General features: G+C 36.8%; 4 protein-coding genes and 1 long non-coding RNA gene across 5 annotated transcripts in view; 3 read left to right on the top strand and 2 right to left on the bottom strand.

The window, feature by feature from the left end:
* The first annotated feature begins 9,760 nt into the window (after positions 1 to 9,760).
* On the top strand, positions 9,761 to 11,939 carry LOC127651329 (uncharacterized). Its single transcript, XM_052137108.1, has 3 exons — positions 9,761 to 10,043; positions 10,414 to 11,085; positions 11,864 to 11,939. Exons 2-3 carry the CDS (start codon positions 10,520 to 10,522, stop codon positions 11,937 to 11,939), a joined length of 642 nt encoding a protein of 213 aa, XP_051993068.1. The 5' UTR covers positions 9,761 to 10,043; positions 10,414 to 10,519.
* A 70-nt stretch (positions 11,940 to 12,009) lies between these two features.
* Positions 12,010 to 14,092, top strand: LOC127652118 (uncharacterized). The gene is made up of 4 exons (XM_052138169.1): positions 12,010 to 12,097; positions 12,191 to 12,301; positions 13,045 to 13,321; positions 13,567 to 14,092. The coding sequence occupies exons 1-4, from the start codon at positions 12,063 to 12,065 to the stop codon at positions 13,792 to 13,794; spliced, it is 651 nt and encodes a 216-aa protein (XP_051994129.1). The 5' UTR covers positions 12,010 to 12,062; the 3' UTR covers positions 13,795 to 14,092.
* Positions 14,093 to 15,758: 1,666 nt separating this feature from the next.
* LOC127652021 (uncharacterized) lies at positions 15,759 to 18,611 on the bottom strand. Its single transcript, XM_052138085.1, has 10 exons — positions 18,495 to 18,611; positions 18,094 to 18,177; positions 17,925 to 18,004; positions 17,458 to 17,535; positions 17,149 to 17,354; positions 16,941 to 17,040; positions 16,683 to 16,845; positions 16,501 to 16,598; positions 16,137 to 16,270; positions 15,759 to 15,885 (listed from the first exon to the last, which is right to left on the bottom strand). The coding sequence occupies exons 1-9, from the start codon at positions 18,606 to 18,608 to the stop codon at positions 16,231 to 16,233; spliced, it is 963 nt and encodes a 320-aa protein (XP_051994045.1). The 5' UTR covers positions 18,609 to 18,611; the 3' UTR covers positions 15,759 to 15,885; positions 16,137 to 16,230.
* A 317-nt stretch (positions 18,612 to 18,928) lies between these two features.
* On the bottom strand, positions 18,929 to 20,091 carry LOC127652101 (uncharacterized). Its single transcript, XR_007971661.1, has 4 exons — positions 19,967 to 20,091; positions 19,515 to 19,678; positions 19,188 to 19,410; positions 18,929 to 18,970 (listed from the first exon to the last, which is right to left on the bottom strand). It is a non-coding gene; the product is annotated as an uncharacterized LOC127652101 (long non-coding RNA).
* Positions 20,092 to 21,667: 1,576 nt separating this feature from the next.
* nsun3 (NOP2/Sun RNA methyltransferase 3) overlaps positions 21,668 to 26,381 on the top strand; it is a 28,135-nt gene continuing 23,421 nt past the window's right edge. Inside the window, exons 1-3 of the mRNA XM_052138157.1 lie at positions 21,668 to 21,875; positions 22,968 to 23,077; positions 23,588 to 23,946. Of these exons, the coding sequence (XP_051994117.1) occupies positions 21,723 to 21,875; positions 22,968 to 23,077; positions 23,588 to 23,946 (622 nt within the window). The 5' untranslated portion in view covers positions 21,668 to 21,722. The remainder of the gene's footprint in view (positions 21,876 to 22,967; positions 23,078 to 23,587; positions 23,947 to 26,381) is intronic.

The following is a 26,381-nucleotide window of genomic DNA, read 5'->3' as shown; positions in this document are numbered from 1 at the left end:
ACCCGATCCGTCTAAAAAACACCATGACCAGAGGCGTAGTAAAACAAAGATAAATATGGGAGATGCCTTTGGAAGATTTAGACAGCTTAAAGCCCAGAAATCCTTTAAAACGGATGTTGATTTGGCAAATTATGGCAACCCGCATGAGCTTCGAGTCTGGGCAGACAATTCTCCAATATTTTGAATTTGGACTGCAGTACCCATTTTAATAGCTTGTAGTCAATCTTAAATATAGCACCTTTAAATATCATATGCTTTAATGTTTAAGTGACAAGCTTAATTGGTGTAGTTTTAACTAGCTTAAAACTACACAATTGTTCTCGCATCACTTAAAACTTAGTGCTCACAAGATCATCTGTAAATATCAGGAATTTAAAAAAACATTTTTTTTATATACATATATATATTTCTCAAAGCATGGAAACGCCTTGGAATTCAACAAAATCTGTAAAATCATGGAGAGTTAATATATTTCAATCTAAAAATGTTAAGTTATGTTTCAAAATATTTCTAGATTTTTTTTAATCCTCATCCAGTAATCATTGATTGGAAAGATCACGGAAACCCTGCCTATGGCAAAATGGGTCAGATGATCAATGGTGATCATGCATGTGACTTTTCACTTAATTCGAAATTCTGTGACAATTACCTGACAACTAAACACACGTTTCAAAGAGGGAGCTAATTTATTAATTTTGAGGAGTAGCCTACATTGATCGTCAGAGATGGCTCGCAACAAACTGATATACGATGCAGCAATGCTGTCTTTACAATAATAAGAAGAGTGTAATTAACTGTATTTTGAACACCTGTCTCTGCAAACGTTTGTTAAACATGTTTTATCATAATTTCATATAAGAACGTTGACTCATTAAATGGTTATTATTCAATAAAGTGAACGTTTGCCACTGACTGTAATCCTCCCTGCCCTGTAACACACACCTGCATCTCGACTAAATGAGAGTTGAAGATTTCCGCATGAGTTTCTAAGTTAGAAGTCCGACATAATGTGACATTCCGTTGCATTTTCCCCAGATGGAAGGTGTAAATTCAGACTCTCCGATTCCGCTTCTTGAATCATCACAGCAACAACAATACAGAGTTTTGCGGCTTTCCCACAGGAGCGAAAACTTAGACGTGGACACACACCAGGCGTGTGGCTGTGAACTCAACGCATATATGGCAGGCGAGTGTTTCAAACAGCTAGACAGAGCGCAGCGTCTTCAAAACTGAACTTAAACTTAACACGCATATTAAAAACGTGATGCTTATGGTGTCTCCTGTTAAGCCAACCGCGATTTGAAAATAGACGGTCACTAAAATTAATGGTGCGGGCTTACTAAGATCCACCCGCATGCCTCTGCTCGGCCATGATTATTTTTTTTTTATTTCCAAAATTATATGACAAAATACAGTAGATACAAATGTTTCACATATACTGTTCTAAATGATTACAAATCATCATAAGATATGAAGAGCATTAAAGATAACAATCATATCAATGAAATTAAAGAACACACATTAGAAAAAAAAAGAAAGAAAAAAAAACAACAATGTAAAGGAGGTATACATGTATAATTAAAATAAAGAAGAGGAGTTTAATTCTTTGAGGATATCCATCGTTCTGGTTGCTTTGCGGTTTGAGAGTCCTTTCAGTGTTTCAAAATAAATCTTCATATCAGCTTTAAAATGGTAGATGTTAGGTATCCTTTCAGACCATTTACATTTATGTATGTAAAACTTACCAAGTAATAGGATCAAATTTAACATAAAATCGTGACTCTTGTCTATATCTTTTTTTTTCATAATAAAAAAAAAACATCTCTTTTCTCTATACTAATCTTAATTCCACTCAACATATTAAATAAATATTTCACATCAATCCAGAAAAACTTCACATACAAACATTCAAAGAAAAGATGTAAGACAGTTTCAGTATCCTTTTTACAGAATGTACAGGATTCAGAAAGGTCATTTTTATATCTTTTTAGGAACTCATTTGTTGGATAGATTTTATGTATAATTTTAAAGTATATTTCGTACACTTTGTTATTAATACAATATTTATTAGTATAGGTCCAAGTCGATCTCCAATTGATATTTCCACAATGTTCATTCCAAAAATATTTATTTCGAGGTGTAGCAGGACAGTGAATCAAGCATCTGAAGAATTTATTATTACATTTACTATCTTTTATATCAACACCGTTTAACACAACCTGTTTTTTATCCATTGATTGCTTATGAGGTTCACTACTGCCTCTCAAGAGTCTCACAAAACCTACTGGTATTGCATCAAAAACAATACTATATTCTCGTGGAGATATTGGAATCCCAAATATGTTTAAAAATTCAGTATATGTAAGTAAGAAACCCTTGTTATTTATCAATTGTGAGACCATTAGAATATCATTTTTAACCCAATTGTCGTAAAAGATTGATTTATTCTTATATTTAACCATTTTATTGTTCCATATTAACTGTTTGTGGGGGGGAAAAATTATGTTTGTATATAAGAAGCCAACATAAAAGAGCCTGCCTATGAAAATTGGATAACTGAATGGGGAGCCTATTAACCTCAAAGTCACATTTTAAAAGAAACTTTATACCACCTACTTTTTCAAAAATAAGATTTGAAATTATATACCATAGTTTATCATTATGTTTAATATAATATTTAATCCAGTTCAACTTGAAAATTGTATTAGAAGTACCAAAATCAAGCACATTTAAACCTCCTTGATTATAAGAATTACATAAAATATTTTTATTTAAATAGTGTGACTTGTTTTTCCATATAAAGTTGAATAAGATTGAATCAACTTTTTTAATAAAAGATGTTGGTACATCTAACACTTTTGCAGGATATACTAAACGAGACAGTCCCTCCGTTTTGGACAAAAGAACTCTACCTTTGAGTGATAAATCCCTCATGAGCCACATATCAAATCTCTTTTTCGTTTTCACCATAAGAGGTTGGAAATTAGATTGCACTCTGTCTAACTGATTTTTACAGATATTGATACCAAGGTACGTAACTTCCTCCCTAACTGGTATACCTTCAAATTCAGTTAAATGAATATCATTGTCTTTAAGTGGAAAAAGAATACATTTTTTAACATTTAAAGATAAACCTGAAGCTTTAGAAAATATATTGAGACATTCCATAACTTTTTTAACCTGTGATATGTCTTTTAAAAAAATAGCTGTATCATCAGCTAGCTGACAACATTTAATTTCTTTATCCATAATTTTGATGCCTTGAAATGAGTCATTGTGTATATATAGAGCCCAAGTTGCATGATCAGAAGGAATAAGAAAGGAGCCGCCGGGTCTCCTTGTTTTATGCCCCGGGAAATGCTAAATCTACGAGTAGTTCCCCATGGAAGTTTAACTGAACTATTGCAGTCACTATATAAAGTTTGTATTGCCCTTTTAAAGTGTTGACCAAAACCAAAAAATTCTAATACGTCAAATAAAAATTCATGTTTTACAGTATCAAAGGCTTTGTATATATCTATAAATAAAATGTAACTATTATTGGTTATGTAATCCTTATAATCAATTAAATCTAAGATTAATCGAATATTGTTACTAATATGTCGTCCTTGCATAAAACCAGACTGACTGTCATCTATTATTGTATCTAAACATAACTTTATTCTTTGCGCAAAAATATGAGACAACAATTTCGCATCATTATTAATTAAGGTTATAGGCCTCCAATTGTCAAGAAGCAAGCAATCCTTATTGGGTTTAGGTAACAATGTAATTAAGCCTTGACACAAAGTTGGGGGAAGTCTACAAGTTTCTATAGCCTCCTTAAAAACTAATAATAAGAATTCAGAAATGTAATCTTGAAATACTTTATAAAATTCACCTGTTAGGCCATCATTCCCTGGGGATTTATTATCTTTAAGCTTACTAATGTTCTTTTTAATTCTTCTAGGGATATGTCTTGATCACAAATGTCCTTCTGAGTTTCATCAAGACCTTGAGCCACACTTTTTATACAGGAGAGAAAATATGAGCTCTGACAACTGTTGTGTTCGGAGTATAGTTTTTTATAAAAATCTTCCACAAAATTAGAAATTTTTGAGGGGTCTTCAGAGATCTGATCATTTATTTTGAGTTTATATATACTGTTAACACTAACATTTCTTTTTTCTAAATTATGAAAATACTTCGTATTCCTTTCACCATGCTCTATCCATTTTCGTCTAGAACGAATAAAGGCACCCTGTGCCAGATTTTGATAGATATTGTCCAATTCAGCTTGTAATTCGAATAAAATATTGATGTCAGCTTGTGATTGCTCATCTTTTTCATAGATAGAAATTATTCCCTTGAGTATTTTATCTTGTCTCATTCTTTTTTCCTTAGATAATTCTTTAGCCCTTTCAATGGCCATATTACGGATCTGAAATTTTGTATATTCCCAATGTTTGCCATATATTTTGTCTTTTTTTGCTTCTATCAAATTTTCATTTATAATTTTTTTGGCTTTTTCTTTGAAGATTTTATCACTCAAAAGTGTATTATTTAATTTCCAATAATTTGGTTTATATTTTATTGATTGATCCCTTATACATAGTACTAAAGTTCTCAAATTATGATCAGAAAAAAACTGAGGGCTCTATTTTGGTTTCTTCCACATTGTCTAGCAACTCAATTGAAATAAGCCAGAAGTCAATCCTGGATCTCTTAGATACATTTTTGTTATTCCAAGTGAACTGGATTTGCTGTGGATTTTTAAGTCTCCATATGTCACAACAGTTTAAATGCATACATAGATTATTAAACTCTCCATAATTGCTTCCTAAGGATCTTTGAGGTTGACAGTCTTTGATGGGGTCACTTATGCAGTTCCAGTCACCCCCCAAAATTAATTTAGCGTTGATAAAGGAATTCAATAAGGCATTTATTTGTTCATCAAATTCTGCAACAAGGAGTGTGTTTTTATGACTATTATTATGACCATATATATTACCCAAAATGAAAAGATTCTCCATAAATTCAATAACTAGAATAACCCATCTTCCTGAATCATGAACAACATTTTTAAGGATTTTCCCCTGAAAGGAGCCCTTTAATATGGCAGTGCCAGCAGATTTACTGTTTCCATAAGCCATCCAGATATTGTCTCCCCACTGATTTTTCCAGAAATTAAAATCTGAAGCTAAGGCATGTGTTTCTTGTAGAAAATAAAAATCTGCCTTCAAAGTTTTACAAAATAAAAATACAGCTTTCCTCTTAGTCTGTTCTCGTATACCCCTCACATTAAGTGAATAAAATGACAAAGACAAATTGAAAAATAAAACAAGTTAACTAAAAGAAAAAGAGAAAACCTTGAGTTCTAAATGTAACAAAGAGGGAAAATGATTTTCTTCACCTTTTGAATACTGATCAGAACAAGCAAACTTGGGATTATAAATCTGACCTTTTAACTATCAAACATTAAATATAACAGCACATCACTCGATGTATTTAGAATACAACTGAACTTCTCAACGAAAGTCCATGGCAACTTCACTTTTAGATCGCATCAGAGCTATCATCATTACATTTGTATTTCTTTACCCTCAATGATGGCTCTGGCTCCGACGAAGAAGGCTCTTCTCCCTTGCTTCCGCGCCTCTTCAATCTGTGGCCACAGTTTAGTGCGAGTCTCTTTGTCTTTCGTGGTCAAATCTTCACCGAATTTTAACTTCTTTATTTTGAGGAATTCCGAATTCTTCGCGCATTTCCAAACCTTTTCTTTGGCCGATCTTAATGCAAATCTTGTAATCACCGGTCGAGTTTTACCATCCTCTCTCCTCCCGATCCTATGGCTCACATCAATTTGGGAGCGGAGATCCTCTTCAGGGTCTTGAATGACTGCCTTACAGATGTCAATCACACGCTGTTTAACGTCTTCTCCTTCCTGCTCTGGCAAGCCATACAGCCTCAAGTTCCATCTTCTGTGATAGCGTTCCATTTCATTCACTCTGTCTTCCAGGCCTGTAATTCTCTTCTGATGGTCATCACTTGCAATTTTAACCGTTTTTATTTCTGTTTTCATATCTTGAACTTCCTTGAAGAGAAACTCCGATGATTCCTTTAACGTTTCGATGGTGTCCGCATTTTTCTTTATCAGGCCTGCAAGATTGTCCGCGTTTTCTTTTATTTTTTCAGCTACAAGCCTCACGATGTTATCTTGCAGTTCGGAGAGTGTAGGTTCAACTTTACCTTTCTTTGCGACTGGAGTGCACGGAGCTGACTCAGGAAGATGGACAATTCCTCCGTCGGAATTAGTGTAGGTGTGTATATCACCTGCTTTGACAACTTCCATAACATCCTCAGTCACATCTTTGTGCTTAGTGGTGAATGAAAGCGTCTTGTTTGTCTTTTTACCTTGATCTCTTGGCCTTTTGTCTGTCATCTTTTTTTTTTTTTAAACAACTGTGCTAGATAGTCACGCTTGAAAAGGAGTCCAAATCGTCCTCTTATTAAGACAGCAATATAAATATATATTTCCAATTGTTTGCACTAATCAGATTTAACGTTTAAGGTGAGAAAATCATTTATATTTCCTTAGCCTTGAATATTGCCAACTGTCTCGGCCGCCATCTTGCGCGCCCGTTCTCTCAGTTAGCTGTTCTCTCAACTTCTCTGCTCACTCTGCTTTAAAAATGTGTTATTTGTTTTTTTCCTTTATGACCAATCTTTTCATAAGGAATACTACTTAATTAATCTGCTTCTTCTGTTAGCTAAATTTAGTATTCATAAATGTAAATTTGGAGGAAACAAGCCTTTGTTTTTAATTTTGAGAGCAGAAATTCAACGATACCTAAAAACAATACTGGGTTTGAAAAATAAGAAAGCTGCAAAGTGCGTATCTATATGTAAGCATTTTCACATTTTTGTTTAACTTTTAAGTTTGTCACTGCTTTGTTTGTCTTTTTATGTTTGTTTATTTAGTTTATTCATTGTACCCCTGACTGAAATTGTAATTCTTAAAATTCAATAAAAAAAAAAAAAAAAAACTTCTCTGCTCGGCCATGATGGTTGATCCGTGTCTCAAGCTAATGACGTAACTTCCAGGGAGGCATCTCTGAGCCCATTGTACACGCCCCAATCCCCTGACTCCACCCCCACGTCAAAACAGTGCCATAAAGTGAAACGGCATTCACTAAAGTACAGGGGTTTCAGTACAGCGACGCACAAGGGGCGTGGCCATGACATAAAACAAATTTCAGGTCAGCCACACATGTGCATTATAGTGCCTTCTTTCCGCGGGCGTTTCAAATTTTCATCGCGGGCTTTTCATAACAGCGACAGCAAACTGATGGAACAGCCATGGAGAATCTAAGACAAAATAGGGAAATCGGTAAATGTTTTTGTTGTTTTACTATGATACAGAGGCAGATGATTTTGTAAAAGATGCGGTAGCATTTTAATGTAAAGAACGAGTAACGATAAATAATTTTTGTTACCGTTTGCAATATAAGTGCATATGAACTATGCAAATTTTGAATTAGGAGAACGCCTACACTACCACGTCACATTTTTACGCTGTACTGAAACCCCTGGAAATAAGTGACTGCCAAAGTGAAACGCACAGAAAAGTGAAGCGCAAAGGCAAAACGGTATCATGAGCTCACACTTGATAGAAATGCAGATTAAAAGGAGCGTTGCAAAATAATTAGTAGGCATCGCAAACAAAAAGATGTGTGGCAAAATCATTGCTGCCTAAATATCTGTTGCAGAGATAAAAAAGGATAAAAGTTCTTAAGTTTCTTTTACAACAGTAATCTTTGCAATTAATTATATCTTGGTTTTTGCTATATTTTATTTATATTTTGCAATTATTTTTGTTTGCAAAACTTTATTTTTTCTCTCTTGATACTTTATTTTACTTTTGTGATACTTAATTTTTGTTTGGAATTTTTTTTTTAAAAAATTGTTTTTTTTGCTCAATACTTTTTTCTTTTGCAAAACTTTATATTTTTGCAAATATATGTGGCATGGAATTGACTCCAGAACTAACTCCTGAAGGAAGAACAGACAGTGACGCGCCTTTGTGCACATTTGAGATGGGCAGCGAATCTCCACATGACAAAATATCATGCATTACCAGGCGCGGAGTTTGCGGGGGGGGGGGCAGGGGGAGCATTGCCCCCCTGGTGGCTGAAACGGGTAATTGCATTTTTTCAACAAAAAAACATATTGCATTGTTTAAAAAAAAGATATTATAAATATTTTAAATAAAACAAAACAACTAAATGGTGGTAGGTAATACATCTGATTTTATATACTGCTTTAGTAAAAAAAAAATCAGGGCTCTGGGTCATGTGATAGGCTAACGTAAATCCAGCGATTCTCAGCTACCATGTAATAGCGCAGTTATGTGGTCGGACTCGTTACACCAAAATATGGGCATAAGGAGATTTTTAAAACGTCGAGCTCCAAATGACACAAATAGTCAGTCATCGGGATCTAAGGATACAACACAAACAACAGTAACCGATGATGACGATATGCAAACAGACACTGCTGTGAAATTGGAGGGAACACCGAGCAGCTCTGGATCAGCAGCAGCAACCGCTAGCAGTCCTGACGTTCACTCCACGCCCACAGATGCGCTAGCTGCAGGTAACCCCAACAAAGATGATCTTGGAGAAAAACACAGCTGTCCCAAATGTTTCATGAAGTAGGCTACAACAAAATGCGAAATATAACTTTGCCACAATGTGTTTCAAAAGTGGAGAGTATTGTGTGACTGTTAATTTTTCCCTCTCAAAATGTTTTAAGTGTTTCATGAAGTACAACAAAATGCGAAATATAGGCCTAACTTGTTTTTTAATCCCTCTCATTACCACAATGTGTTTTGAAAAAAGGAAAGAAAAACTTTAAAAATCTTTTCGTTTTGGATGAAGATAATATTTTAACAGTGCAAAAGTGGTCCACATTTCATTGATCCTAATTGTGTCCGAAGTTCCGAACGAAGATGCGATGCGAAGTCATGTGGCTGTTTATGCGAAGTTCTACCGGTTTACATATGGAGCCAGAACAGTGACTTTAAAATTTGGCATCAAAAATTAAAATTGGTATTGAAAACAAAAGCAGAACTGAAAAAGGAAACATTGGCATTGAAACATTTGTATTGTAAACAGTTGTGTTGGCATTGAAACAAGTATTGGCACTGAAAAAATTAAAATCTTACAAATATTATTTTATTTTATTGGGATTTATTTGTATTTTTCGATGACAATCTTAAGATTTTTTCATCATGTCACTCTTTTTCAGTGACAGGTTTTTTTACAATGTCAGTTTTTTTCAGTGTCACTGATTTTCAGTTTCAACTTTCTGTCACTGTTTTGGCGTGGAGAGTGGGAGGAGTCTGAGGGAGGGGTAAGTAGAGCATAGTTTGCATATAATTTGCATATAGGCATACTGAAGAAGTAGGCCTGCGTCACTTTTCTGGAACCCGCGCCGTCTGCTCTGAAGGCTCTTGTATGGTGGCGTTATAAAAAATAAAAATAAAAAAAATGTCTAGTTTACCTGGAACTTCCAAACCACAAGTAAGTCTGTTTTTCCCCTGCCATTTACATGTTTATTCACGTGCAACCTGGCCGGTTTGGTTAACTTTTAACGGCAGTTATGCTGTTTTTTAGACGTCGACTGGAACATGTAATACATATTACTGCTTTTCTCAGTTTACCTGCCACTGGCAGATGAGCCAGAGCGTTTATATGGACCCATGCGTCTGAAATAAAGAATGAACTAACTAACTAAATGGGGACGATGGGTAAATGGTAGCTAATGTTAAGTGTCCAGTCCTTTGATGTCTTCTTTCTTCTTCTTTAGGAGTTGGAGGCCAGTGTTATTGCTGCTGCACAAGGCCTCATAAACGTGCTAACACAAAACATTCAGCAGCATCACACCCCTGCACAGTAGAATCCATTGCGGTCACATGAGCACCAGAGTCGACAGCAAGCAGGTCAAGGGAGGTGTTGCTGAAATTGAGAGAGATGGCAGATTCGCGACCCCAACAGAGGACTGTAAGTTAATAATCAAAATATGTTTGCCTATTATTAGGTTTTATATATTTGGCTTTTTGCTCTGACGATCCAAGGAAATGACAAGTTTATTTTTAATACATATTTTGTTATCTCATGAATTGCACTGAGTTCTGCTTGGCTCTCTATAACAATGTGAAATTAAAATTTAAAGTTTTGCATTTGCTCATATCTGGAATGAGTGGTTTCTAACATTAAATTATTTGATTTAAATGTAGTTCATATTTAATGAAATGTGCGCCAATTCAGCATTACCTTAGATCTGCCATACAGCTATAGAAGAGTAGCTTGTCATGGCAACTTGAGCACTGATACATGTCATCACATTAGAGTTTTATAATGTTAATTACAGGAACCTTTGATTGTGAGGCAGTTCATGGAGAGAATGCTGAGAAGGCTTCAGGAAGTTCTGCGACGTCAGCCTGTGGATTTGGATTATTTACACTTTGTTTTAAGTCATGAAGTGGGACTTGTACGCTCTTGCCAATGTTGTAGAACTGCCTCAAGATGTTGATCGTGCTTTATCTGACTTATTAAGACTTCTTCGTTTACAAGAGGAGAGTTATCCAGCTCATACCTATGCTGAGGTTCTGGTTGGTGATAGGGGACAGCCAAAACTTGTAATTTCTAAAGAATGTCTTCAAAACCTAATCGATATGCAGTTGCCCATCCCCTGTGTAGCTAAGCTCCTGGGTGTCTGCAAAAGGACAGTGTACCGGCGGATGCGTGAGTATGGACTATCAGTTACGGGATCATACAGCAATCTCACAGATGAGGAGCTGGACAATCTTGTGCGCTCAGTTAAATTGAAGATGCCGCATATAGGTTATAGAATGATGAAGGGTGAACTGCAAGCGATGGGACACCGTGTCAGATGGGACCAGGTTTCAGCATCCATGCACAGGGTGGATTCTGCAGGGATCTTGGAGAGAATGGCACGTTTAGGCTGTGTTGCTAGAAGAACATATTCTGTCAAGGGTCCCCACTCACTGTTCCACGTGGACACAAACCACAAACTTATCAGGTGTGTTTGTGTGTGTGTGTGTGTGTGTTAGTGTGTGTGTGTTTCACAAGAATATTGTTATATGTTCATATATTTATATTCATAAATGTTTGTTGAAATAGTTTGCAGAGTGAGTCTCTTAATTGAGCTTTTACAACGTTTGAAGGATGCGGGTAGATTTTGTATGCCATTACAACATGGGCTATAGATTGCTGGAGCTGTATTTCAATAAAAAACCTTTTTTAATACAGTTTATTAATGAAGCTGCACATAGAGTTAGTTTGTGCCGCCATTCTATAAAATTCCAACATGTGAATGGGTATCTATTTTATGATTTGTGCTAGTGACTCTTAATCCATTCCACGCTGTGGATCAGTGTGCATGCTGTAAATTAAAAACATTCCTCAAGAAGGCTTGATTATTTTTGCATGGTTCTTTAGCGTTAGGCAGTAAATGCATTGGTTTACCATTAAAAAAAACAGGATGAGGATGACATACAGTCAGGAAAAAATCTGCTGTTGCTAAACATAATGGCTATGTGTACAACATTGGTTTGACTGTTACATGAAATAAAGAAGAGAAAAACAGTAATATATACACTGAGGCTTGCTTAATTTCTCATATTATAGGAGGATGTCCCATCTAAAGTGCAGCTTTTACAAATAAAGATTGTAAAGGTTACATGGGTTCATGGTTAATAAAATCTGAATTGACCATCTTTATAATTTGTGTACACAATGTAGAGCTATTATAATTTTAAGAGGTGATACACTTTCTGAAAATGAATTTTTCCTTTCAGATATGGAATTGTTATCTTTGCTGGGATTGATGGGTATTCACGATCACATTTGACACTTTCAAAACAATGTGGCTGAGCCTAGTATTACTATATTCTATTTAGTATGGCACATTCACATAAGTATTTTGTTACTATGATCCAGATAATGTACCTGGGTTCTGCAAATAATAACAAGGCATCAACAGCACTTGGTTTCTTCATGAGCTCAGTTGAAAAGTTTGGCTTTCCATTAAGGTAAGAAAACAGCAAGAGCATGATTGTCTTTTTATCAAAATTCATTGACCAAAAACATTTGACTTTGTCTCTGTTTCTTATGTGATTATTTAGAGTTAGAGGAGACCAAGGGGTCGAAAATGTCGGCATTGCTCAATGCATGTTCACTGTTCGTGGCTGTGGCAGAGCAAGCTACATGTCGGGAAAAAGTGTGCATAATCAAAGGTAAATATCAAAGTTATGTTTCTTTTAGGTAACCCTAACACATACCCCCACCCCCCGTCAGTCACGAACACTTTTGTTTCACACAAAAGACAATGGAGGTGAATGTGCTTTTTATTTTTTGATGCTCAAAGCATTACTGTAACACCAACATCTCTGTCCTAGTAAATTTGGATAATCCGTAAATAGTCTTCACCAGAAATTATTTCATTAAAAATGATAAAAGTAAAAATTAATTCATTCTTATTCAAAATCATTCATTCTTATTGATGCCCAGCCAGGGAGATTGGCAACAGCAATACAGTGAACACTGTGTAGTACCAAATCTTAAGGATACATCCTCACAGGAAGCATTAATCCTTCCTACGTCTAAAGAAATGCAGTGTCCAAATAAGGTTATTGTTCACGACTCTATACATGTGGGGAGACTGAGTCTTGTATATTTGTTCAAATCAAGAACATTGACTGAAAATTAGTGCTTACCTACGTTAACCTGAGTAAATGTTTCCCACACATGGACTTTACTTGGGCGGGCCACCCAGGTAGCCTGGGTATATTTGGCAACCCCAGAGAAACATCCTATTACATTACAATAAATTCAACACTTTCTACAGAGAGTCTATCTGTAATGAAACAAAATATAGATGATTTCAACCTTTTGTTTCCTAGGTAATGGATGGCAGTGAACCCCTGGCTGCGATTGTACTTTTTAATCTGGTGCACTTTTTGTATTTTTGATCTCAAAGGGTGGAGCGCTTATGGCGTGACGTGTGGATGGCAGTAACAAGGGTATATTATGAGTTACTTCATGGTCTTGAAGAGGAGTGCCTGCTTGATCCCTCCAACAGCCTTCAGCTATTCTGTGCCCAGTACATATTTGTACCACGCCTCCAAATGGACCTCGACACTTTTACAGCCGGGTGGGATAACCATCCTCTGCGAACGGAACAAAACCTGACTCCCAATCAACTTTGGACCATTGGATTGCTCCAGTATCCTGTGGCTGCTCCAGAGAATCTAGAGGCAGACCTCAAAAATGTTGAATCCAAGCTATTTTTAATCAGGTTTACCCATTGTCTCCTATTTTTGCATTATTTGTCACAATTGTTTCAATCTTAAAATGTATCAAATCAGAAGTCTAAATACATTTTAACGGCAATTCAATATTTTTGTATTATAAACAAATTATAAGTAATTATTTGAAGATCAAATGTGTAAAGTACACAAGGCAATTGCAAAGTGTTAACAAAATTACTTGCCATTTATAGGATTTGCAAGATCACTTCTTGGATTTCAACCCTGACAGACAAGAAGCTGCCGCCGCTGCTGCTGCTAGTGGAGTAGTTCTACCACCCATCCAGTGCCCTCTGGGGCCACAGGCTATGGCTGGACTGAGGGAAGCCATCAATCCTATCAGTCCCTCCCAGGACAATGGAAAAGACATTTACAAGGCTGCGCTTGACTATGTAACACATCATTCAAACTTGGCAGGATAACATGCAGTCTGTAATATAAATGTTCAATGTTTTTTGTGACTTAAATGTTTTATCTGAAATTATTGTGGGGACGGTGTTGGATATGTTTTACTATGCAGTATATAAACAACTCAGTCTGCCATGGTAAAGATATCTAGTTTTATTCTGCCGTTACTTGTTTTAAACAACCAAATGAACCTCCCACAACTTTCAACAGTTTTTATTTGTTAAACATAAATCTAGTGTATGTAGATATTTCTAATCTGGCGTCTTAAATAGCATTAGACAGATCAACTCAACTCAACATGCTATGTTTGATGTCTTGGTAATGAAGAATTTAAAACAAAACTAGATTTGTACACTTTGATCTTCAGTGAAATGCATTTTTTAAAAGTGGAAAACTCATCAGTTCCCCTTTACAGTATAATGCTTTAGTTTAGAGTTTAGACACTCAAGGAAAACATTTCAGTTAATATTCACAATGAAAAAGAAAAATGATAAAGGCCATAGGCATTATGTTCATTTATTGTTTTGACATCAACCAAGTTAATTTTTGCTGCCGATTTAGTAAATGTAAACCCCCACACATTTGATTCCACTTGGATGACATGAATTTGCCCCATATACATGTTGAAACTAATGTGTATGTGGTAAACTGAACAATTTCAACTTTTCAATAGTACAAGTAACACTGAATTGAAGAACATCACATTTCAAGGTTTATATTACATGTACATTTGTCAGTGCTCTGTAAACAAAATGCAAATACAGAGTTCTTAAGACCTTTTTCGAATAAAGGGTCAGCAGTGGTCCCAACTTAAAACAATGGAAGAACCAAACACTAATGTTGAGCCATTTTTATGGTTTGATTTGTGCTAGCTGTCTTTTTTTTGTTAAGACTCTCACAGAATAATAAATAGCTCACTGAACACATTTAACAAAAATGCCATTAGAAATGCCAAAAATTCACAATACTGCCTGATTTGGAGAAGTACACATCAGTGGTCAAAAAATGACCTCTAAACTCGCCCAAAGTCTCTACCCATTCTGATTGCTACTGTCAATATATCTCTGAACTCCTTGTATGTTTTCATATGTTCAACGGGAATAGTTATTGTATTTGTGCAGGCACTTACAAGTGGGAAACAAAGTTGGTGACCTGGCATTTTTTCATTACAGTGGTGTTCAAATCTTAGATTTATTTTAAAATCGGCCCTCTCTGATGGAAGAAGGGGCTTGTGCCTTTGTCCAGTTAACCACTGCATCACTGTCGGGACAGACAGGCTCACGTGTGTTTGTTGATTCCAGTGCCCTTCTTGACTAAGCAGCTCCTCTTGGGTCAGAGGCTCACACATTTGCTGGTCTTCATTCTGACCTGCATGATAAAACAAATCAGAGTAGTTGAGTACAATGATGTAAAAATCAAACACTGCAAGAAGCCAACCCTATTTACCAATCTACATGATTTATCCCAAAGGCCTATTTCAACTAACCTTGCTGCATTCATTTCTATTTAATATAAAAAACAAAACAATGATAGGAATAGTTCTAGAATAATGTTATCCAAAAGAATTCCAGATATACAGTATGACATCTTTTGACTACATTTGTAGTATATACTATGTTGTCACTACAGGCATATGTTTCCATTCAACATTGGAGGGGACACATTAATCTTAAACAATATTCCTGTATTCTGGGAATTTATGGTGGAAATATCTTTCTTAAGAAACATGTATTTTGATTGTAACTTATGTCTTTGGGATGTGGAGGGCAAAGTCCAGAAAGTCTCTAGTGAAGTTCAAAACCTGGACCATTTTTCCATAAGCATTGCCCACCCACCACTAACCACAACATTAATGTTTCTAAAAGGAAATATATTGATGGTCCTTTTTGTGGAGTGCTAATATTCAGCTCCCTAATGAAAGATGGAGAACAAATTTGTATAGTACTTCAACATGTGATAAAGACAGTTTAAATCAAACCTGTGATTTCCAGGTCTTGTAGAAAGTCCTGGAGGAAGTTGATGATTGCATTTTCTCTTGCTTGCCTTGGACTTCCCTTCTCACTCAGCTCAGGGACTAGGATACTCATTATGTAATCAGCATCCGGCTGGGGTGGTGGGGCAAAAGGAAAAAAAAGAGGTGGGTTGACTACACAGAAATACCACAGTCCACTTTACATGACTTTGTATTCTTCCAAAACAAAAAAGGTTAAGAAAAGCAATAACAGTCACAAAAATATAATAGTATCAATCATAAAGAGATACAGCTCTACTACTACAACCTGTAGGGTTTCTAAGATTATAATCAAGTACATAGCAGTAAAGCAAATCAGGATGATTTAATGTCCAGCATCCTTACTCTGTCATCATCCTCTTTGGGGACAAACAGGTTTGAGCAGAGAGTTTGATGCTTCCCAATCACATCCAGAAGGTTGTATACCTTCATCCCATTTCTAATTTGCTGAAGCATAGGAGTCATGCAAAACAATGGCTCTATCGAGAACAGGGAACAAAGTTTTGCAGAAGACTCATAAATAAAAGGGAAATATGCTATTTTCCACACAACTAAATTAAGACTAAGACAAGGCTGTACAAATTTATATTTTAAATTCAAATGCATTTCTAAAAACAGTAATAACACTATACTGTTAAAGTGGCTACTGGTGCGGTGTGCATCAAAATTAATTATATAAAAATTGTTTCTCTGGAAAATAAATGCCGACCTTATGATACTGTCCTTTTGGTCCAACTTAAGCAAACCTGTGTAACCACAACTCACGATTTCATCTGTGAACTGTGTCAGATCAGTTGCTGACTCCACCTAAAATTACAACAAACACATTAATAGTAAAGCAATGAAATGTACATTAAGAAAAGCCTTTAATGGTTTTGCAGATGTACTCACCCTTTCTATGAGTAAAGCATATTCAAGATCATCCAAGTCATCTTTGGTCAGCTGCAGATCATCAAAGTCCCCTGTTGTAAGAAACTGGTAACACCAATTTCTGAAGAAGCATGGTGCTGGGCCACCCTGAGCTAGGCTGACAGAAAATATTTGTCCTGCAGTTCTGCAATCATCAACAAACAGTGCAGACATTGTAATTGCACCTTTTTACTTTTGTATAAACTGCATAATGTAGGACAACTTTAAAACAATGCTAACCTGTAGAAACCATTTTCTAGGTCACAAATCGAGTAGACAGGACTCTTTCCCTTCTTGCCACTGCCCTCAAACAGTCGCCTCTCAATACCATGCATCATTTCTAAATAATTGATGACAGAAAACACAGTTCAGTAAATAAAAAATACTGCACCTATGAACCTGATTTCAGTAGTGTTTGGTGCCAGAGGTTGTCCTAAATATACATTACCAGTCAAAAATTCTTTACTTAATGCTCCAGTGTCGATTCCAGCTTCGCCAATAAAAGTCACATTGAGTTTGTTAACAGGTGAGCCCTTCTTCTGTCTCTGCCACTGAATTAGGCCTCTTTGGAAAAGGTTGTCCCGGGTGATGCAGATCTTAAAATCTTTGCTTGCATCTACTTGGCTTGCAAGCCACTGGAGTACATCATCATCACTATTAAAAAGCAGCAAAAAATAAAAAATTACTTAACTTTGAATTTAATGACATCTTAAGCAAATGACTGATGAAAAAAAGAAGTAATTGCGCCAAATTTCACCTAGACATGTCGGCCATAGATAAGCTTCCCTCGTGTAGCACACAGCTGTCTGAACTGTAGTTCAACGTGTCTTGTAGACTGAAAAGGGTCAACAAAAACACATTAAAACTTTCAATTTTCAATAATAATACATCAATGTTTATATTTCAGCACACCTGAAAAACAATGGCATTCTACTGATGTTATTTTGGCATTCTAAAAGGCATTCTACTGATGTTATTTTGGACCTATTTGTAAACCTAGATGCCCATTGAGTGACCCTGCCATTGCAATCTTGTGCTATCACAGTGTTTCTTGTGCATTATGAAGGATAAGACAAAACAAAGATGCAAATTATATTTAAATTAATTTGAAATTTCGGATGTAGTGCATTGTAGATTATTATATTATCTTACAAGGAGACACCGCTTTAACAGACAATATGTTGTGAAATAAAATGTATATGATAACATGATATAATGGCAAACCTTTCACCACACAGGCTTGCATGCAGAACAATTTCATCTGATGGAAAGCAGGCACAACATATAGGGCATTCCTTTCTATCCTGTAGTAGACAACATATATTCAAATCAATTTCATCAGGTCTCTCTGCAATTTCACATATTTTTCAAGATATCAGCTCAAAATTATTACCTGGTCACAATCTCTGGACTCCTTGTTAGGGTGAACAGGTGGTGAGTTTGTGACAGAAAGAACCTGGACCTCATTTTGACAGTCCTGTAAAGTAACAGACAGCTGTACCATAAATGCATAGGAGAAATAATCAATGCTACGACATGGATACCTTAAGATAAAAATTTACAGACACTTTTTTGCAAGCAGAATATGATCTCGATTGTCTTAAAAACAGAGAAACAGAAAGCACTTTATGAAGTTATCTTACTACGGTACAGGGTTTAATTCTTGCTTCCTAACGTCAAAATCGAATTTAGCATCATTAGTATATTTTATTCTTCACTTACACACATATATTGAGGTTTTATGTGTTAGGACATAGTGTTACCATAGACAAAAACAATATGATGATATTTTACCATATACATGTATTGTTTTGCAATATCTTCTCTGTTATATGCATTAACATCATCATCATCTGCTGCAGACTCCATACAATCCTCGATGTGCAATGCTAGGATATGCAGAGGCATGTTTTCTTTGCACACTTGGCATGCAGCCTTAGGCATTTTTGAAATTCAGTGGCATCAGATGGCAGTGGAGTAAGATCAAGGTCCTGCTGCAGTGGAACAATGTACATGGTCGTCTTCCCAGCACCGAAACACTGCGAATAAGTCTACCAGTATAACCATCTATATCAGGAGGAATGGCAAGCAATTTCCTTCTACCGTGGCCACCTGCACCACAGAAAGTGAGAGAAAGAATTTTGAATGTTAGTGTTCCTGCACCATCAAAATGAAAGGTGTTTGAAAATGGTATACACCTGAAGCCTTGTAGAACAACCACCCTTCCACCCCTCCATTTTGGGATATTCTTCAATGAGAATTTTATTTACCTGAGAAATAATAACAGAATGGGAAAAGGAGGTTTAAAAAGGATAGTATAAAAAACAAAACAAATAACAGTATAATACTTTAAATTGTTTTGTATAGTAATAGCATCATAATAACTATATTGACAAGTTTATTAATAACAATAATAATAATAATAATAATGTGTTACTGTAATGCCAAAAAGAAGATTAATTTCAATTAAAAGAGTGGTTGTAATACCATTTCATGGCTCATATCATCCGTCAAAGTGAGGGACCTCTTCCCCAACCCTGCTTGGCTCAACTCCAGCTCTTCAGCTGCAGAAGGTGTGCTGGTACAGCCCTTATTCACCAAATATACATACACACTGAATATCTTACAGACTTTCGGCTTCCCTGGAGTGGTTTGTAAGGGTGAAAAGCGGTTTTTGCCTTTCTTTTTGGTAAAGAAGCCAGGAAATGACCTGCATGTTTAGGAGGTTAACAGTAAGTGTATAAATCAACATTATGAAATACAACTCTCCATCAAATAAGTCAAACATATGATCACAAATAAGTTAAATGACACCTGGTCATCTCCTCCTGCACAGTTTGTTTTGTTGTTTGTGCTTGCTGTCGACTCTGGTGCTCATGCTATGGATTCTGCTGTGCTGGGGTGTGATGCTGCTGAATGTTTTGTGTTAGCACGTTTATGAGGCCTTGTGCAGCAGCAATAACACTGGCCTCCAACTCCTAAAGAAGAAGAAAGAAGACATCAAAGGACTGGACACTTAACATTAGCTACCATTTACCCATCGTCCCCATTTAGTTAGTTAGTTCATTCTTTATTTCAGACGCATGGGTCCATATAAACGCTCTGGCTCATCTGCCAGTGGCAGGTAAACTGAGAAAAGCAGTAATATGTATTACATGTTCCAGTCGACGTCTAAAAAAACAGCATAACTGCCGTTAAAAGTTAACCAAACCGGCCAGGTTGCACGTGAATAAACATGTAAATGGCAGGGGGAAAAACAGACTTACTTGTGGTTTGGAAGTTCCAGGTAAACTAGACATTTTTTTTTATTTTTATTTTTTTATAACGCCACCATACAAGAGCCTTCAAAGCAGACGGCGCGGGTTCCAGAAAAGTGACGCAGGCCTATTTCTTCAGTATGCCTATATGCAAATTATATGCAAACTATGCTCTACTTACCCCTCCCTCAGACTCCTCCCACTCTCCACGCCAAAACAGTGACAGAAAGTTGAAACTGAAAATCAGTGACACTGAAAAAAACTGACATTGTAAAAAAACCTGTCACTGAAAAAGAGTGACATGATGAAAAAATCTTAAGATTGTCATCGAAAAATACAAATAAATCCCAATAAAATAAAATAATATTTGTAAGATTTTAATTTTTTTAATTTTTTCAGTGCCAATACTTGTTTCAATGCCAACACAACTGTTTACAATACAAATGTTTCAATGCCAATGTTTCCTTTTTCAGTTCTGCTTTTGTTTTCAATACCAATTTTAATTTTTGATGCCAAATTTTAAAGTCACTATATTTACAAATATGATTGTATTGTAGGCTTACTGTTTTTTTCTTGGGTTAAAAATAAATATGTGTTTATTTAGCATGTTTGTTTTGTCCATATGTGCTAGTGCTGAGTTCCCCAATAGACCTTTTTCACAGACGGCGATGACGTGTTTCCGCCTTATGTAGCAGCGTAAATCTCACAAATAATTTTATTTTATTAATTTTTAAAATATTGAGAGTAAATTTATAACATTATGCTTTGTGTTATATTACCATGGAATTCGTTAAAAAATTAATTACCACAGCTGTGAGGGGGTTTCTATTAAAGCTGTTGAGGGAGTGACAGTAAATTTGGCATCATCTGAAATTTTAACGTCTTATTCCACCACTCTCGATTTTTCTCCTTTTCTGGAAAGTCATTCAAACGTAATAGTTGATTTTTTCTTTTGGTCTTGGGGCAAATGGGTAAGTGAAAATAATATTTGCTGTGATCTCCCATTCACCGCTGTCGAAGTTTACCATGCAATCGTTTACTTCTGCGTTCCAAAACCTGGAGTGTGAAAAAGGTCTATTGATAAGCCATGCAGGTCCCAGCTGCTACAATGATTTTTTTTTTTTTTTGCCCCCCCTGGCTCGAATGTCAAACTCCGCCTATGTGCATTACATTTTGATTATGCAATCTTTCGTACATGTTTTAACAGATTATTTTATAACAACCTATAATAATGAATAGACGATACACTGGGACAACAACACGCAATGCAGCTGGCAGCAGACAAAGACGTCTGTCAGGATGGCATATACAGAGTTATATGTCATTGCCCCTCCTCGAGTAGACAAAATGTCCATCGTGCCATCCTTAGTTGTTTTGTTTGCTTGAAGCAGGCCAATAATCTGCCCCTTCTGAAAAACTGTAACATCTTTTCCATGACCACGATATACGTCTTCTGACATGGTTGTTTAAGAAATGAGAAGCTACGCACTGCACTCGTTAGGGTTAAAATAATTGTTGCCAAAACACATTAATCACTGCAATAATTATCCAATCCGGCTCTTTAATATCTGCTTATTTAAATCCCAACGGCGGCTCTTTTTGTTTTTGCCCAGGCAGTGTATTTTACGAAATATATTCACAGCTGTAGAAAATCGGAACTAATATGATGACCCACGTTTCTCGGGGAATACAGTAAGACGGACCGCACAATTGAAGATAAATAAATAACCCAAAATAACGCGCCCTTACCGGTGCACACAAACCAATGTCAATGTTTTCTCGGAAGTTCTATTGCAGTGAGAGATTTTCCAGCATCTCCATTCTCTTTTTGAAGCCCTTTAAGTGTCTTCTGCTCTCCTCGTCTCAACGACACTGTGTGCGCACTGTCACTCTTCCAGTGAGCACACACAACACGAGGGTTTGTTTTACGTTCTTTAATCATGTTTATCCTTTGTCAGTTATTCCGTACGTGTGGTATGCTTTTCTACGTAAACATTTTCGTTGGTGTGAACTGTGTTGCACTATTGTTTTTTTATGCAGTTAAGCCGCAATTTGACAGTACAGGTCATCGACAAATAAGCTTGTCCGAACTGATCAAATTCTCTCTCTCTCTCTCTCTCTCTCTCTCAATTTAAATTTTCAATTTAAAGGTACTTTATTGGCATGATTGTGTTCACATGCAATATTGCCAAAGCATTATACACAAAACAGATAATGACAAGACAAATAATAATAATAATAAAATGGTAACAATAAAGATATAATTAAAATAAGGTGCCAGGTAATGAATACAATATAAAATAAAATACGCATTTAACAGGACATTATGAACATAAGAAAATAAAAGTACTGTGACTGAAGTAAATTAAGGCAGTGATTGGTTTCTGAGGGTGTGCATCTCAAAAATGAATTTTGCTGCAACTGATGCATGATGGTCCTCCCCCAGTAACACCAGCATCTTCTATCTATCTATATGCATTATATTAACGTTAAAGCATTTGATATATTTGTCAAACATATATTTTTAATTATGATTAAACTGATTATTGATAAGTAATTCGGTAAGCCTGTCGGCCATCTTTGGAACACTCGGCAGGCTATTTCCAGTCATGCAGGTGTAGCTCCTATCTAATTGAATGGAGAGAAACCAAAATCTCAAAATGATGAGTCAAGATTACAATCAAAAAACACATTTCAGATATGTGTATTGTCATAAAATCGGACAATACTGTAATCATAAATTGTGATTCTTTACCTCATATTATGCTAAAAATATGCAATTTTCTCAGCTTTGATAGCTAAGGTGCGTGTGTGTTCTGGAGTTGATTGACAAGTGATTGGCTCTTTTAACTAAAGGAGGGACTTTCTTTTTACACCAATTTACCGTTGGGCACTCAGATCCTTGGTTGAGCGTTCACATTTCTCCAATTCATTTTAATAGAAGTGGCTCATCTCTGCTAAATAATCTCTGATTATACCATAACATTTACATTAAGTCTATTCTCATCAGCTTGCAGCTAAGTATAAATCTAAACATCAGAGGCAGGTTTGCAAGTCTGTACTTCAACATTTTGATGCACAGTACAGTGAAGAGCTTGGAGAGCAGTGGCAAAGTGCAAGGTTGGTATTGGTCAATTTTATAGGGCTTTTTCAAAACCATCACATTCTGTCAATCATTACAAATGCTTTAATTCTAAATTATTTGTGCAGTCTTTGTCTTCAGCATGTTTTCTCTAACCACATGTTTTTCTTTTGGATCTGTATCATGGTATTATTTGAAGTACATTGTAAATTCCATGATATATGAATATAGGACTCATTTAGTACAATGGTATATTCCAAGTACCATGCTACTATATGATACCATTGCTGTACCATGACATGCATGACAACCTTTTTCTGCACACAGGCTTTCATCAGGACTAAAAGCTTTGGCCCTGATGAAGGCCTGTGTGCACCGAAAAGCATTGGCAAATATGGTTCTGATTCTGAAATAAAGTTTTTTCCTTTTATTTCTCCATTCCATGAGTGTTGCTGGATTTGCTTTTCACTGTTTTATAAATAGTCTCAGAACATCTTGGTATGGTTCTTTGAGGTTACAAACCCTACATGAATGTTTTATGTCTCTAGGGATGTGCTACTGAATCCACACTCTTGGCAATATGGTGTCCTGCTTAATCGCTTCAGTGACATTACAAACCTCCAGCAGTGCCTCACAGCACTAGGATATGCAAGCCTCCTTCCACAGGTACATCCTGAATCCCAGTCCCATAGAGCACATGTTCCCCTGCAGTGTTTTATTCACAGAGATCCAGTGCGTCTTCCAACCCAAGGGCACCATGCAGGCTGGCTAAAACAATACTACCTCCTGAATGCTGCCTCACTTCTCCCAGTACTGTCCCTGGACTTGAGGGAAGGAGAAAGGGTGCTTGACCTTTGTGCGGCTCCTGGGGGCAAAAGTCTGTCCATACTACAGACAGCCACTCCTGGTGAGTCTCTTGGTACATTTGTGCATTTACACTTGTACATTGTCATGAGAAATGTATATGAAATAAGTGACTGGAGCATGCCTAATCACAAGCTCCATTCCTGTTTTTGTTTGATAAATTTAAATATATTTATTCACTCCTTGTTACTATATACCTGTAGAGTTGATAGTCTGATAGTTCTTTGATTAATTTAAGAATTTTACCAAATGGAACAAGAAGTTTCTCTTTTGTGCTTGTCTGCTAGTTAGCCCCCTTAGAATTTTTCTTAATTATCGTTATGATAATTATAGCTTGGTATTAGATGTTATATTCTAAAATAACATTGTTTAAAATATATTTAACTATGAGCACTGATGAGCCAAAACATTATAAATGTATTAATAATGTTGAACATCTTCTAACAAGGGCACATGTCAAGTTCTGGGTAGATTAGTTGGTAAACGAACAATCAGTTCTCACAAAAATGTGCAGGAGTACAGACCTGAGCGACTTTGACAAGGGTCAAATTGTGACTCGACAGTGGCGAGTTCCTTCCGACAGTTGTCCGAGGAGGGACAAACCGGTGACAGGGTGTTTGGCGCCCAAGGCTCATTGATGCTTGAGGGCAATGAAGGCTGTCCCGTCTGGTCCAAACCGACAAAAGTTCTATTGTGGCACAACTCGCAGAAAATTTTAATGATGGTTATTGGAGGAATGTGTCATGTCACTCAGTGCATCGCGCACTGCTGTGTATAGGGCTGCGTAGCCACGTACTGGTCAGAGTGCCTGTGATGACCACTGTCAAAAGCGCCTACAATGGGCATGCGAGCATTGATCCTGGACCTTGGAGCAGCGGAAGAAGGTCGCCTGGTCCGATGAGTCCTGTTTTCTTTAAAATCATGTGGATGGCTGTGTATGTGTGCGCTGTTTACCTGGGGAAGTGATGGCACCAGGATGCACCGTGGGAAGATGACAAGCTGGTGGAGGGAGTGTGATGCTTTGGGCAATGTTCTGCTGGGAAACCCTGGGTCCAGCCATTCATGTGGACTTCAGTTTGACACGTGCCACCTACCTAAACATCGTTGCAGACCAGGTACACCCCTTCAAGGCAATGGTATTCCCTGATGGCAGTGGCCTCATTCTGCTTGATAATGCACCCTGCCACAATGCACACATTGTTCGGAAATGGTTTGAGGAACATGATGAAGTGTTCAAGGTGTTGCCCTGGCCTCCAAATTCCCCAGATCTCAATCTGATTGAACATCTGTGGAATGTGCTGGATCAACAAGTCTGATCCACAGTGGCTCCACCTCGCAACTTACTGGACTTGAAGGATCTGGATATATGCTGGTGGAGAAACTGCAGAGATTTATGTTTGGCTGAAAAGCCCTGCCTTCGTTTATGTTCTGCTGAAAAGCTTTTTTTTTTTTTGTCTGAATAAAGACTGCATTTGAGACCAAGAACGCGGTCTCCTATTTCCTCTTGTCTGGATTAACTGTGAAATCTTATGATTTTTTCTATTGCACGTTACGGTTCGACTCTGCTTGCTTTACTTTTCAGAGCTTGCTTTTCCACTGCAGTTTTGTGCCACCTCAATGTGGGTGGGATTATAGGCTGATCGTCACTGTTGCGCCGCCTCTACTGCCGTGACATCATCTTAAACGTGACACAAACATTACTGATCATAAACAATAACATGACCACTAGCTGTTAGCTACTAGGTCATTGTGCTGCATAAAGCAGTTGTTCCATGATGATTTTACACAAGTGTAACCGTTAAATTGGCCTGGTTGTTTTAGAAGAAAGCAGTAGCTGGTCAACTAAATTAAGTGAAGCTTTCAAGCAGAATATAGAGTTAAAGTAACAAAACATACCATCCTCCATTATGGACTCCAATAACGCCGTGGCCGAGTCCAGGACACTCTCCATAGCATCCATTTGGTCGAACCACTTCCACTTTCTTCTGTTTGAACCACTCCGGCTGTTGTGGTCCTTGATGTTCTGTAGTCACTTAAGTTTTGTTTTTGTTTTTATTTTTTTTACTTTTCCTACACTGTTGGTAGGTTTGGCGGTAGCGTGCCTTGTGTTGCCACAAAGGGTCTCCGGTTCTCATTTCATGTTGTTTCATTCATCGCTAACGAGAGGAACATCTGCACCTCGTTTATTGACCACGGCGTGGTTTTGCGCACAGCCATTTCTTTTTACAATACGAAAGTTGTGTGAACAAATAATACAGTTGTTAACTTTTAAAACTAGCGGGTTGATGTCCCGTGATGCCGGTAGTGACTATTCTCTCTGACCAATTAGTTATCTGCAGGGTTTTGACATCACATTTAGTATCGGCTCGGCTCGCTTGGAAGCTTGACTGAGGTGGTACTAAAAAAGGTACCAGGTACTCTACACAGTGGAAAACCACCAAAAAGCGAGCAGAGACGAGTCGAGCTGTACTGTTCAGT

Source organism: Xyrauchen texanus, chromosome 11, assembly GCF_025860055.1.
Source record: "Xyrauchen texanus isolate HMW12.3.18 chromosome 11, RBS_HiC_50CHRs, whole genome shotgun sequence".
In the NCBI taxonomy this organism is placed as follows: domain Eukaryota; kingdom Metazoa; phylum Chordata; class Actinopteri; order Cypriniformes; family Catostomidae; genus Xyrauchen; species Xyrauchen texanus.
Note: the sequence above shows the minus strand (reverse complement) of the source record. Positions and strands in the feature narration are given on the sequence as shown.